Source organism: Chelonoidis abingdonii, chromosome 11 (genome assembly GCF_003597395.2).
Source record: "Chelonoidis abingdonii isolate Lonesome George chromosome 11, CheloAbing_2.0, whole genome shotgun sequence".
NCBI classification, from domain to species: Eukaryota; Metazoa; Chordata; order Testudines; family Testudinidae; genus Chelonoidis; species Chelonoidis abingdonii.
The window spans coordinates 44203244-44215041 of record NC_133779.1 but is presented as its reverse complement, the minus strand read 5'-3'; the positions used below and the strand labels follow the sequence as shown (position 1 = coordinate 44215041).

The following is an 11798-nucleotide window of genomic DNA, read 5'->3' as shown; positions in this document are numbered from 1 at the left end:
CTGCAGAAGCAAAGTGCAGCTGATGTTGTGCATCAGGGCCCAAAAGAACCACCAACAGTACATTTACTACTCAATACAAGACAGCAGCTGAACCTCCATTTCCAGGGAATTCGCAAAGATCTGGGGGTTAAAGTTCTTATTTAGGCTAATGTCCCATGCACCACATACCCCATCTTCTGGGATGGGGGAGGCAGCACCTCAATTCCAGGGCACCAGAAAATGCCAAGATGGGCCCCCACTAGTCTGGACGCAGACTGGGAGGAAGGCCAGAAAGTTTAATTGACGTCATATTTATTTTCACAAAGACTGTACAAAATTCATATAAAACTCTGGGGCGGGGATGGGCTATGACATTGATCCAAAAAAATAATTTCCATGCAACCCCACCAGCTTCATAACTTACAAGAAAATGGATGAGCTACAGACAGCCGAGAGCCCTGGGGAGGGCAGGAGGAGAGAACAGGAGACAAAGCAACACATGAACAGAGGTATTCACAGCATGGACATAAGAGGCCCCCTCCCCTAGGAGTAATGGCAGCAGCAGGGGCTTGGGTCCATGGAGCTCAAAGGCAGATATAGATTCGGGTATTTACAATATCTCACATATCAACAGTTTTAAATAGTAACAAAAAGATCCAGGGGGGTTTGTTTGAGTTTTTTTTGTATAAAAAAAGCACCGAGTGTCCAAATAGAAATCACATAGGCCTCCACGGGGGCTAGAATCCGAGGACAGACTGGGCACCAGCAGTGTCACCGGCTGATGTCTCGGCTAGAGTCCCACACTTTTGTGCTTGGCTCTGTTTTCAGCATGTCGAAGAATGGGTGTTTGAGTGCCTCGGCCAGAGTGATGCGCTTTGACGGCTCATACTCCAGCATGCTCTCGATGAGGTCGAAGAGATGGTGGTGGTCCTCAGCCTCAGAGGTCAGGTATCTCTGGGAAGATGAGGGGGAGAAGTCGGGGGAAAGATACAGCATGGCCCACCACCCACAGTGCAGTACAGCTGGGAGCTCCCAACATGCTTCCGGGGCAAAGAGCCCAGTTAGGGCTTGGGACCTAGAAGGCCCCAAAGTTGTGGAGCATTCTAACGAGCACGTGTTGTCCAGTTCTCATTTCTCCTTTGCAGGCACCTCCCCCAAGGTTTCTCAGCCCTCAACCCCCTTCTCAGCCTTCTGGCTAAGCTCCCATCACTGCCTTTTCCATTTCCAGTCTTAATCTCTAACTCAGTTCCGGTTTCCATCAAGAAGCCATGTGGACAGAGCCTTTCAGTGGCTCCCAGGAGGCCACGTTCACAGCCCTGCTGGCTACACAGAGTCCAAATTCTCAAGAGCTGGGGCAGGTATTAAGAGTTCCCATGGGAAGGGAGGGGTGCCCCAGCTGGGAGCCTTACCCGCAGTGGTTTGCAGTTCTCCCGGACATAGCGGCCTGCAGAGGTGTTCTCGTCCCAGTCCAGGCGACCATGGTAGAAATATTTCTGCTTCCTGCCAGAGTAAGAGGTGACACAGTAAGGCTACGTCTATACTGTGTCTTGTCTGGACACGATAAATCGATCCCCAAATCAACGCCCGTACTCCACCTCGGCAGGAGGAGTAAGCGTAGTCGATGAGGAAGCCACGGCAGTCAACTTGCTGCTGTGAGGACGGCCAGGTAAGTCAAACTAAGATACTTTGACTTCAGCTACCCGAATAGCGTAGCTGAAGTTGTGTATCTTAGTTTGAACCCCTCCGCTAGTGTAGCCCAGGCCTAAGTTACAGCAGAAGGGACTGAGCAATGAGGCCATAACAACAAGGAGCTGGAGTGGAGACCCCCTGCCTCCATAGAGACTCAGCCACCCAGACAATACGGGGCGGGGGTCACAGGCGTGTTCAGCTGTTCTACTCCAGAACAGCACTGTAAACAGAGCTGATTCAGTAAGGAACCCCTGAGCCCAAGCCCCACATCAGCAGGAACTACCACAGGGAAATGGGGCAAGGAGAGCAAATGGCAGGTCCTGCAGCATCCCGTCAGCTTCTCTCACCTGGTCTTTCGGATCATCCGTGAAGGAATCGGACCCAGGATCCTCTCCATCATGGCCAGATGCTCCCGGTTGTCATGAGTCTGGAAGAGAAACAGATCGGCCCAGCTCATAAGGGGATGTCATGAAGCAGATTCAGACTCCTGCACAGCTCGGGGGATTCTCCAGCTCACTGGTGCTAGGATGTCTCAGCCTCTTACTGCAGCCACAGAACGAGTGTGGTTCCTGGCTGCCAGCCAATGCCCAGTGCACCGCTGACTGCAGCACTAGAGGACACCAATGATCAGGAGAACCCACTCCCAGGCATGGATGTCCCAAAACAATAGTGGGAGAGTGCCAGGATTTGACTCCATCAGCTTGAAGCTGATGTGGTTGTGGAGCAAAGACATGAGTCTCACCTGGAACAGGGTGAAGCCCACATAATACTCGAAGACAATGCAGCCGATGCTCCACACATCACAGGGCTGGGTCCAGCCGAGTTCTAAGAAGCAGAGGGGTTATTACCAGAGGGAAAGAGCAGTCACTGCACAAGATCTGCAAACCTCCTTTTCTATAAGCTGCTGCCAAAGGAAACTTTTGCCTTGACTGACACTCAGTGTGCTCACAGCCTGTACTGAAGCCAGTGCTCTGAGCTGTCCATCTGCTGGCATTTCTAGAAAAATGGCATGGCAGGCAGGCAAACAGCCCATAGCTCAGCGAACAGAGCCCATGGTGCCTACTCAGTGTGATCCCTGGGAACTTAGGGGCCAGCATCCTGCAGCCCAGCACGCAGAGCCAGCGGTACATACCCAGTAGGACCTCTGGGGCTCGGTAGTGCCTGGTGGAGACAATGGTGCTGTGATGCTCATGATCAAACGTTGCACTGCCAAAATCAACCACTCTGATGGCTGTGCTCTTCACGCTCCGCTCATCTCGCTTCTTGGAGAGAGAGAGAAGGGACCAGTTACACAGGAGTTTCACCAGGCAGCCTCAGCCCCTTGCACAGCAGGGCACCACAGAAATGGATCGCTTTGGAGGAGCACGATTAGGCCTGGCACTTGTCCTTCTACTCCTGCCCACCCACAAGTCCAAAGGCTGCTCTCACCAGCTCTCAGAGCGCCGTGGGGCCACTGCTGTCTGTTTACAGAAGATGAAGGCAACTCATGTGATAACTGGGCCCTGAACAGACACAGGAACCCTATCAGTCCCATCCCATCCACCTCCCAGGGGCAGGAGACCAACACTGCAGAATTGTTCCCTACAGCACAATTCACTAGTGCTCCCACCAGGAAAACGGGTGCCCCCCACTCCTTCCTATCTGATTGTAGGGCCAGGAGAGGCCAGAACACCTCACAGGAGGCACTTAAGGTGAGGGCAGCCCCTTTACCTTTTCCAGATTATAAGTGAGTTCATAATCCGAATTCACAAAGAGGATGTTCTCGGGTTTGAGGTCCGTGTGAGTGAGTTTATTGTCATGCAGAACTGGGGAGGAAAACATGCTCAGAGTCAGAGTCCATTAAACCCAGCTGACACCGACACCAGTTTGCAGTGGTCAGTGAATGTGGCTTACATTGTCAGACACTGCTCCAGCCCAGGGTGCAGGGAACTGGAGCTGATGAGCTCCACACACAGCTGTGGGGGACAGAAAGAGAGGGTACCCAGATCTGTGGCACCTCTTTGTCCCCATCCCACATGATTACTGCTCTTATAGAGATGGGTAAAGGAGGGTGGGTTCACCCCAATGCACCATTTTCCTTCTCTTGGTAGGCAGGGAGGGCTTGGCCTTGGAATCTGCAGAAGTGAACCCCTTCTAGTGATGGGGTGCCCTGGGCTTATCAGATGCAGAGCTGGCACAGGTGTGGCTCAGAGATCCTCCCGCCCCATCTTGTCAGGGAGGGGAGCGGCTGCCACTCACATTTCACAGCCTGGCACACCTGGTAGGCCATATGCCGCACTTGGTGGATGGGGTAGGGCAAGTAGTTGTTGTCCTTCAGAAAGTCGAAGGTGCTGAGCCCCAGCAGCTCAAAGGAGATGCACATGTGGCCATGGTAATCAAACCAGTCAAACATCTGCACACACAGGCTGAGAGGAGACACTTCTGTTAGAGATGGTCCTAGTCCTCCCCAGCCATTCCCCACCCCCCAACCGGGCACAGAGCAGCCAAGACTGACCTCAACCCTACAATACTTTGAATAATGAACTCAGGACCCCAGTATGGCAGACTGGGATGGCACTACCGCCCCACACACCCTACCATGGGCTGCCAGGCAGCTCCCTAGCAGCTGGAGGGCATAGGGGCTAGGATGACACTGCCTCCCTGGCCCCACCACAGCAAGATACTCACTTCTTATTCTCTGGATCCTTCTCATTGATTTTCTCCAGCACGTTGATCTCCAGTCGAGCAGCCTCTTTATACTTCTCCACGTTTTTTATGATTTTTAGGGCGACGCGTGCACCCCCTCTGGGGAGAGGAAGGAAGAAAGCAAGGTCACTGTGGAGCTGAGCCCATGCCCTGGGGAAGGGGTGTCATGGACTAGCCAGGTCCAGCAGAGATTTTGGTTGGCTGGACAGTGCAGACTGAGATGGTGGGTTTATTCCACTACAAACAATCACAAGACCCACCACTGTATCCCACACCATATGGGATCAGCAGTGGGTGCCTACTGATCCACGCTGGATTTGAACTGGAGTCCAGGAGGGAGGAGGCTCGTCTCCACACAAAAGCTCCAGCCTTTACACACACATTTAGCTGGTTGCCCACCCACCGTGCGAGCCCAGTCAGCATGCTTACCTCCGGTGATCCACACACTGCACCACTCTGCCAAACGTGCCTTCCCCTAAGGTGCTAATAATCTCATCTGAGAGGGAGAGAGAGAGAGAAGGCAACATGAGGGAGTGAGCAGGACCTGGGTGCAGCGCATACACAAGGCAGAGGAGAATGCATTGCGACACCTAGCCTGCACACAGCTTGAGACACCAGTGCAGCAGAATGCTGACACCAGCTGCACAAGGCAACTGCCCTAGTTCCCTGGTATTTTGGTAATGCAAAATAGAAAATTAATATCTTTAACGAAAGGGAAGGAGGGAGGGAAGGGGGTTTTCTCTTTAAAAACAATGAAAATAAAACAGAACAGAAAGATAAGACAGATCTGCGACTGCGATGGGAGCTTAACTAGAGAGCTAAATTATGTTACGATTCGGCTGTACATCTTTCTTGTAGCCAGTCGCCGACGCGATAGATCAGATGCCCCTCGTCGTCGTCCTCCACACTCTTGGCCCTTCTGCTGCTCTGTCGACTCCGCTGCTGGCCCAGGCAGACAGGGAATTCATCATTCACCAGCCAATCAGATTTTCAAACCAGCGCAGCAGCCAGCGTCACACATTGGTTGGTTTGGAAATTCACATGGTTGTTTGAGGAGGGGTTGCAGGAGGGATTCCCAGCCAATTCATACGGCACAGAGGAATATATAACGATAGGGATATTGCAAGGGAACATGTCAAGATACAACACACTAGCTCAGAAAAGAAAAAAACAGTTTGCTTTTCTTTGTAGCAAAAAAAGAAAAAAAAAAAAAAAAACCTACAGACAGCCCCCCCGAACCAGTGCAAGAGCAAAGACCAGAACAGGGGCGAGCGGAGGGGATGGGGTAGTGAGAGGGAGGGGCCAGCTGCTCTCACTCCTCTGGGGCTTTGGAGAGGAGCAGGATCTGATCGTCAGCACTGGGTCAATGCCAAGAGAGCACACAGTCACCAGCCAAGTGTTCGGTGACCACAGGGAGGGGCTCACATCAGCCCCACATCAGCCACCAAGGAAAGGCAGCAGCAGACAGTGTGCTGGGAAATCCGTCACAAGTAAAGGGCCAAGCTGCCCCTGCACAGACATCCCCACCCTTTTCCAACAGTCCCCCAGCCCCAACAGCCTTCCCCACCCCAACACAGAAGGAAGAACTAAGAGGTTTACAAAGCACAACGCTGCATCCAGAACCAGACAGACCTTGTGAGTAACAACCCCTGAGGCAGATCAGAGACCTCTTCATCTGCCCTCCCCTAACCAAACTGGTCCCGGAGAGACTAACCCCCCAGAGAAAAGAGCACAAAGTGGAATGGGCACAGCCTGGGATGAGGTCAGATGAGAGACTTGCATCAGAGAAGAGAGAGTTCCTGTTTTCAGTTCTTCTTCAGCTAAGTAACCCCACACTTGGGAGCAGAGAGCCAGCAGCCTGAAGGCCCCATCTCCAGCCCAGGACTCCCATCCTAGTCCTGGAACAGCCCTGAACATGCAGCCAGGACACCAAGTGGAGACAGAGTATCTTGAGCCTACAGAAAACGGAAGGCAAGCAGCAGCGTAGGCAAGAGGAAGAAGGCTGGGGACCCTATGCGGGAAAAAGCCTGTTGCCTCCATCTGAACTGATTGCTGCACATGCCAAACTGTTTTGCCAGAGCCCCCTGCACAACATCTTAAATAGCCAGGGCCCATCCAGCAGAAGCTAAAGAATGGCTCTACTGCTCAGAAACAAGAGCTGAGCACCCCAGGGACCAGGCCTCCTGCTACAGCACCACTCCGGTGGGGATGCCAGGCACTGGGGCTGCACGGGCCAGTCCTTCAGTCACAGTGATACTGACCTCTCTGAGGCAAGGACCATCTTATCACTTCCATGCTGCCCAGCACAGAGACCCTGCTGCTTGGTTGCGGCCCTTAAGCAGTACTGTGATACAAACAACACATACAACTACAACAGCAGCACCCTACTGGGGGACAGGAGATGGGGACAGGAGATGGGAACAACAGTCACAGCGTCACCACCTGGGGAAACAAGAGGTGGGGGCTGCACAGACCCACATGGGTTGCACTGGGCCCCATGGGGCGCCCAGCTCCTCTCCTGGCTTATCCTACTGGAGGATGGGTAACCCAAAAGGTGTCCGAAAGCTGCCTGGGCCCATCAGGCTCAGGGCAGCTGCTGCACTGGCGCATCAGGACGGCGGATGGGAGCAGCTGCCTGCACTAGGTTTTTTTTATGCATTTCACAAGCTGAGTCTGAGACTGTGTAAGAAAGTAAGTGAGTGTCCTACTTACCAAGCGCGCAACCTGGGAGAGAAAGGTTACAGGGAAAGATCTGGAGTTACAGGGTACTCACCGATGAGGAGCGGCTAAAGGACCGGCTGCGGCGCCGTCTCCGCCTGTGCTTATTACGCCGGCTGCTTTTGCAGCTCCGGTAGCTGCCGTCATGGTCCCGGGAGCGCTGGTACTCATAGGAGTGGTGGTACTCAGTTTCATAGTAGGCTTCCCCTCGTTCACGGCTGTAGTCATTCCGCCTGTAGCTGTCACAGTAGCGCCTGTCATAGGCTCTCCTGTCTGAAGAGTGGTCGTCATAGCTGGGGTGGGGAAGAAGAGTAATTGGAACATGATTGGGCCCAGCTGGAAAGCAGCAGCAGCAAGCCCCAGCTTCCCTGAGTTCAGGCTTTAGTGACTGCTCACATGCTCCCCCAGGAAGGACTAAAGCAGCTCTCTCCACAGCCCCATTGGCAATAGTCCTCCAGACACCATCCTATGCCTGCTGGCATCAGTGCACTTCCCCCAGTGACTGGCAGGGGGCAGCCGGTCAGTCTTTCCTCCAAACTGGGGCACCAAACTTGCCAGGCCACCTGGCTGGCAGAAACTGAGCTGACAGCAACTTCCTTCAGTGCAGTTACAGGGGTGCAGCCAGGTCCCAGCCTGCCCCCGGCACTCACCTCCTGGAGCGAACATGGTAACTGTCTTCTCGCCGGCGCCGCCGGTCACGCTCACTGCTGCTTGACCGGGACCGCGTCCGCCGCCTCTTGTGCTTGCGACTTCTGTAGCGCTCGTGATAGCTGCCTCGACTGCTGCGCTCCGATGAGCGGTACCTTCTGGAGTGAGGCATCTAGAGGAGAGGGCAGAACCAGCAAGTGACCTCCAGGGTGTCTGACAGCAGAGAAAGCCTGAGTGGAACTGACCCCAGACAAGGGGTCACACGGAGCAGGAAAATGAAAAATTGTCCAAAAGAGCAATGGGTCAGAAACCAACCTCCCCCCATGGAAGAGGTGACAGACCCCCACCCCCCCAGGAAGGCCCACCTCTGTCAGCAGTACAGAAGTTGCCATTTCACCAGGCTAGCTGCTGCCCCAGGACACCTCCCAGAGACGCATCCATCCCAGGACAGCAACACCAGCTGCTGCGAACACGAGTACAAGCCCTGCCTGACTGGGGCTACGTCTGGACTATGCTAAGGGCTGTTGGACCACACACTGAATTGGGATGAAGACTCCAGCTCCAGACTTAGTTGCCAGAGAGCTCTCTGCCCTAAAGAGCTGCTGGGTAAGTATGACACCACCAATGCATTACAAGGCCAGCATGGCCCCAGGAGAGAGAGGAGAAAGAAGCTGGCTGGTCTCTAAAAACCGCTCAATTCGCCCCGCAACCCATTTTGTACTGAAATATTGTTTTTCTGACCAGCTCTGAGGGGTGGAGTGTGCCGTGTGCACACGCGGGGACACCACGTCACATGGTTATGGGAGACTGCACACAGAAGGGCAAGGACAAGGGCAGCAATAGAGACAGCTCTGAAGAGAAGCCAGTGCAGACTCAGTTGCGTGTGACACTGATGGAGCAGCGAGAGGGGAAGGCAAAACTGTCAGCAGTGTTCTGAGCATGCTACATGGGAGAGGCAGATTGCAGGGTGTTACTGCAGCAGGTCAAGGGCAGAGATGAACTAGGCCCAGTGGAGGGTGCGGGGGAGCGAGGATGGAGAGGGTTCAGAATCCTCAGTGCTATACTGGACATGAATATCCGCCTAGATCTGTTTTCACTTTGGTCTGTTTCCTCATTTACATTTCCCTTCCGTCTCACCGCCCCCCAGGAACGGATGCGCACAGCAGGACTCAATGAAATGCCATGCACGGAAGAGGACATTGCTTTTGTCCAGCAGAATTCAGAGATACTGGCCTCTCCCTCTCAGATTCTGACAGTTTCCATTTGGGGCCTACACCCCCCATTTATCCAACACATGGCATCGGCAGCCCAGGAAGTTAAGCCCAGCCTCTGGTGTCAGCTCTACTTCAATGGAGAGTTCATCAAAAACATCCCCAGTCTCTCCTATTATCTCTAGTCAGAGCCTCTCTGAGTGAAGGCAGCTGGAGGGGGCTCTCTCAAATTCTGCCTGCACATGGATAGGTTGCAAAAGTTACGGGAACTCACTAAGCACCTCAGTGTTCTCTGGAAAGGACAAAGCCCCAGGGACATGTCAGTGAGGGGTCCGGGTGCTGCAGGCTGGAAGAGTTGAAGAAATACAAGCAAGTCTGGGAGTCACAGCATTATTTTTGGTTCTGGGCACAGGGTGTGATGTTCTGGGCACCCAGGGCAAGGTCAGATTCATGTCCTCAGAGGACCAGGACCAGGACCAACCAGCTCCATACCAACACAGCCAAGCACTTTGCTCCCATCAAGTGAACTTGATTCTATCAGCTGAACTCAACAGTAGGAGGACACTTTCCAAACAAGGAAAGGCGAGGATGCCTGGGCTGCTCACTCATGTCTCTGAACTGGGCGGTGGGAGGGGAAGATGACTATCCAAGTGTATCAAAGTACCTCTGTGCTAGAGCAGAGCCCTAGGCTGGTACACAGACTCTCTGGTGACAGGATCCATGCTGCTCTCTCCTTAGCAGAGTGCCTTTTCCCAGCAGAAGGGTCTGTACTACTCCCCATCCTCAAGTGAAGAAGCTTTGGCCACTGCTATTCTAGTGGCAGCATCTGCACGTTCCACCTCCAGTCAGTCCTTCATTTTGTAATGAGCACACTCAGAAACAGCCAACATACTCTGGAGCCTCGCCCCTTCCTCTCCCAGGTAGCTTTGCTTTTCTGGGTCTTGGAAGGAGGCAGGTGAATGAGAGCTCTGGGTGCTGCTGGCATCTGGCCCAAATGCCTAGCGGAAGCAGGCAAGCTCCAAGGGGAACCGTCTTGGGATACTAGCGTGCAGTACAGCAGCAAGCAGGCCTTGTGAACAGGCCCCATAGGACCTGTACAGCAAGGCAATCCCATTCCTCTTTGGGCACGCAGACACATTCCCAGTGTAGGCCAATTAAAATGCTAACACTGGGCACTTCCCTGATGCCTTCTTTGCTCACTGGCTCTCAAAGTTCAATCTCGCATGTCTCCCACCCCCCAAATGCAGCCAATAATCATCTCCATTTCATAGACAGGAGAACTGGAGGGATGAAATGCCTTAAGTGGATTGTACAGCCACTGAGGCAGAACCCAGGAGTTCCAATTCTCAGTCCCTCTGCTCTTGCCACCAGACTGCACTCCTTCCCAGAGCCAGGAAGACAGCCATGCCCCCTGTCCCCCACACTCTTGCTAGCACCTCGAGATAACTCTGGCTCTGAAATATTAACTAGTAATTAATTGTGACTGCCTGGTCTCCTCTGTCAGCATGTGAAATTAGAGCTCCCATCACCCACTACTGCTCACTCACATAACTTATTCATCCCAAGATTCACTGGTACACCTGGCTCATTTCTTGTACTTGCAGCTTCACTGATATTGAAAGCAGGTGCACAGAGACATAAAATGGCTTCTGGTCAAAGGTGGTGGAGTCGCCTCCTTATGAGTAAGTAAGCTAAGATATGGAGGGCAAAGCCAGGCCTCCCTGGGCAACCCACAGCTCCCTCCCTGCTGGGTAGCTTGGACTGCAAACAAACACTTCAAGCTCTGAAGCCAGGACAGGAGAAACAGTTCAAAGGCTGCAGCACCCATTTCACAGACAGGAGACACATTTCTTGTCTTTAATAAGAAATCAGCATTTCTGAATTTCATCCTGGCAGCTATTCAGATGCCAAGTGATGCTCATTACAGGAAACCCAATCCAAGACCAGCATTAATGCTGGCTCACAAACCATAGCATGGTCACTGTAGAACAGTGCGGCTTCCTCGGAAAATGACCGCAGCCAGCAGAAGCCACTAAGCAAGGTGCCACTCTCAGGAACTGATATCGATTTTGAGCTAGCATGTCATATTCCCACTCACTGTGCAGTTATAAAAACCAGCAAAGAGATTGAAACAGAAACAGCAACCAGCTGCTGCTGATAGTGGTCCCTTCAGGGATCAACGCCACCACTGTGAGCATTCATACTGGGCTTTCCAAACGCCACTGAATTAATCTAGACACCCCAGCAGACAGGAAAATGTCATGATTCCCATCTACAGACAGAGAAACTGAGGCACGGGGGAAGGAGAGTGCCATGGGCACAAAACAAGTGAGACTAGAATTAGAGCCCCACAATCCTAACTTCCAGACCTCTGCTCTGATCCCACCCCTGATCCCTGCTCCCAGCCAGCAGTGAGCTCTGCTCAGTGCTCCACTTGGCCCTGGAAGCCCTTCGCTCTGGATCAGGCTGCAGAGCAACCCAGATCATATGAACACTGAGCAGCCAGCAGGGAGGTAAAGCTGCTGGGTGTGTGCCTGCCACTGGGACAGGGTGGGCTGCTCCTAGAGACAGATCATAGAAAGCACCAGCCCTGGGATCCCAGTATTTTCAGCCCAGGCACCGGAGAATTAGAAATGTGGCCCCACCACCTGCTCCCCACCAGCAATCACCTACACAGGCACCTGCTCCTGTCTGGGGGCAGCAAGACATCAACAGCAACGCCTGCTAGAGACAACCACCCGAGTCCCCCTGCAAAGCTGCCAGACCCCACCCCGTCCCTCCTGCACCCCCTCAACTGCCAGACACCCCACCCCCAAAACTGCCAGATCCCCGTCCTTCCTGCACCCCCTCAACTGTTAGACCCCCCTT

At 53.4% G+C, this 11798-nt stretch overlaps 1 protein-coding gene across 4 annotated transcripts; it reads right to left on the bottom strand.

The window, feature by feature from the left end:
- Nucleotides 1-274: 274 nt before the first annotated feature.
- Nucleotides 275-8032, bottom strand: CLK2 (CDC like kinase 2). Of its 4 annotated transcripts, none has more exons than XM_032767157.2 (12): nt 7722-8032; nt 7127-7364; nt 5199-5295; nt 4783-4849; nt 4336-4452; nt 3907-4073; nt 3379-3473; nt 2801-2930; nt 2411-2493; nt 2016-2095; nt 1389-1479; nt 275-933 (listed from the first exon to the last, which is right to left on the bottom strand). In XM_032767157.2, exons 1-12 carry the CDS (start codon nt 7889-7891, stop codon nt 751-753), a joined length of 1518 nt encoding a protein of 505 aa, XP_032623048.1. In that variant the 5' UTR covers nt 7892-8032; the 3' UTR covers nt 275-750. The 4 variants fall into 4 exon arrangements, with proteins under 4 accessions (XP_032623048.1, XP_074927091.1, XP_032623049.1 ...); XM_075070990.1 differs by having other exon boundaries at nt 2801-2927; XM_032767158.2 differs by having other exon boundaries at nt 5199-5292.
- Nucleotides 8033-11798: the final 3766 nt, after the last annotated feature.

What these genes read in the sequence shown, in the direction of transcription:
- CLK2 (XM_032767157.2), bottom strand. Translation starts at nt 7,891, where the DNA reads ATGCCTCACTCCAGAAGGTACCGCTCATCGGAGCGCAGCAGTCGAGGC. An exon ending in TACCATGTTCGCTCCAGGAG is followed by an intron (nt 7,365 to 7,721) that starts GTGAGTGCCGGG and finishes TCCCCACCCCAG; the next exon opens with CTATGACGACCACTCTTCAG. An exon ending in AAGGATCCAGAGAATAAGAA is followed by an intron (nt 4,074 to 4,335) that starts GTGAGTATCTTG and finishes GTCTCCTCTCAG; the next exon opens with CCTGTGTGTGCAGATGTTTG.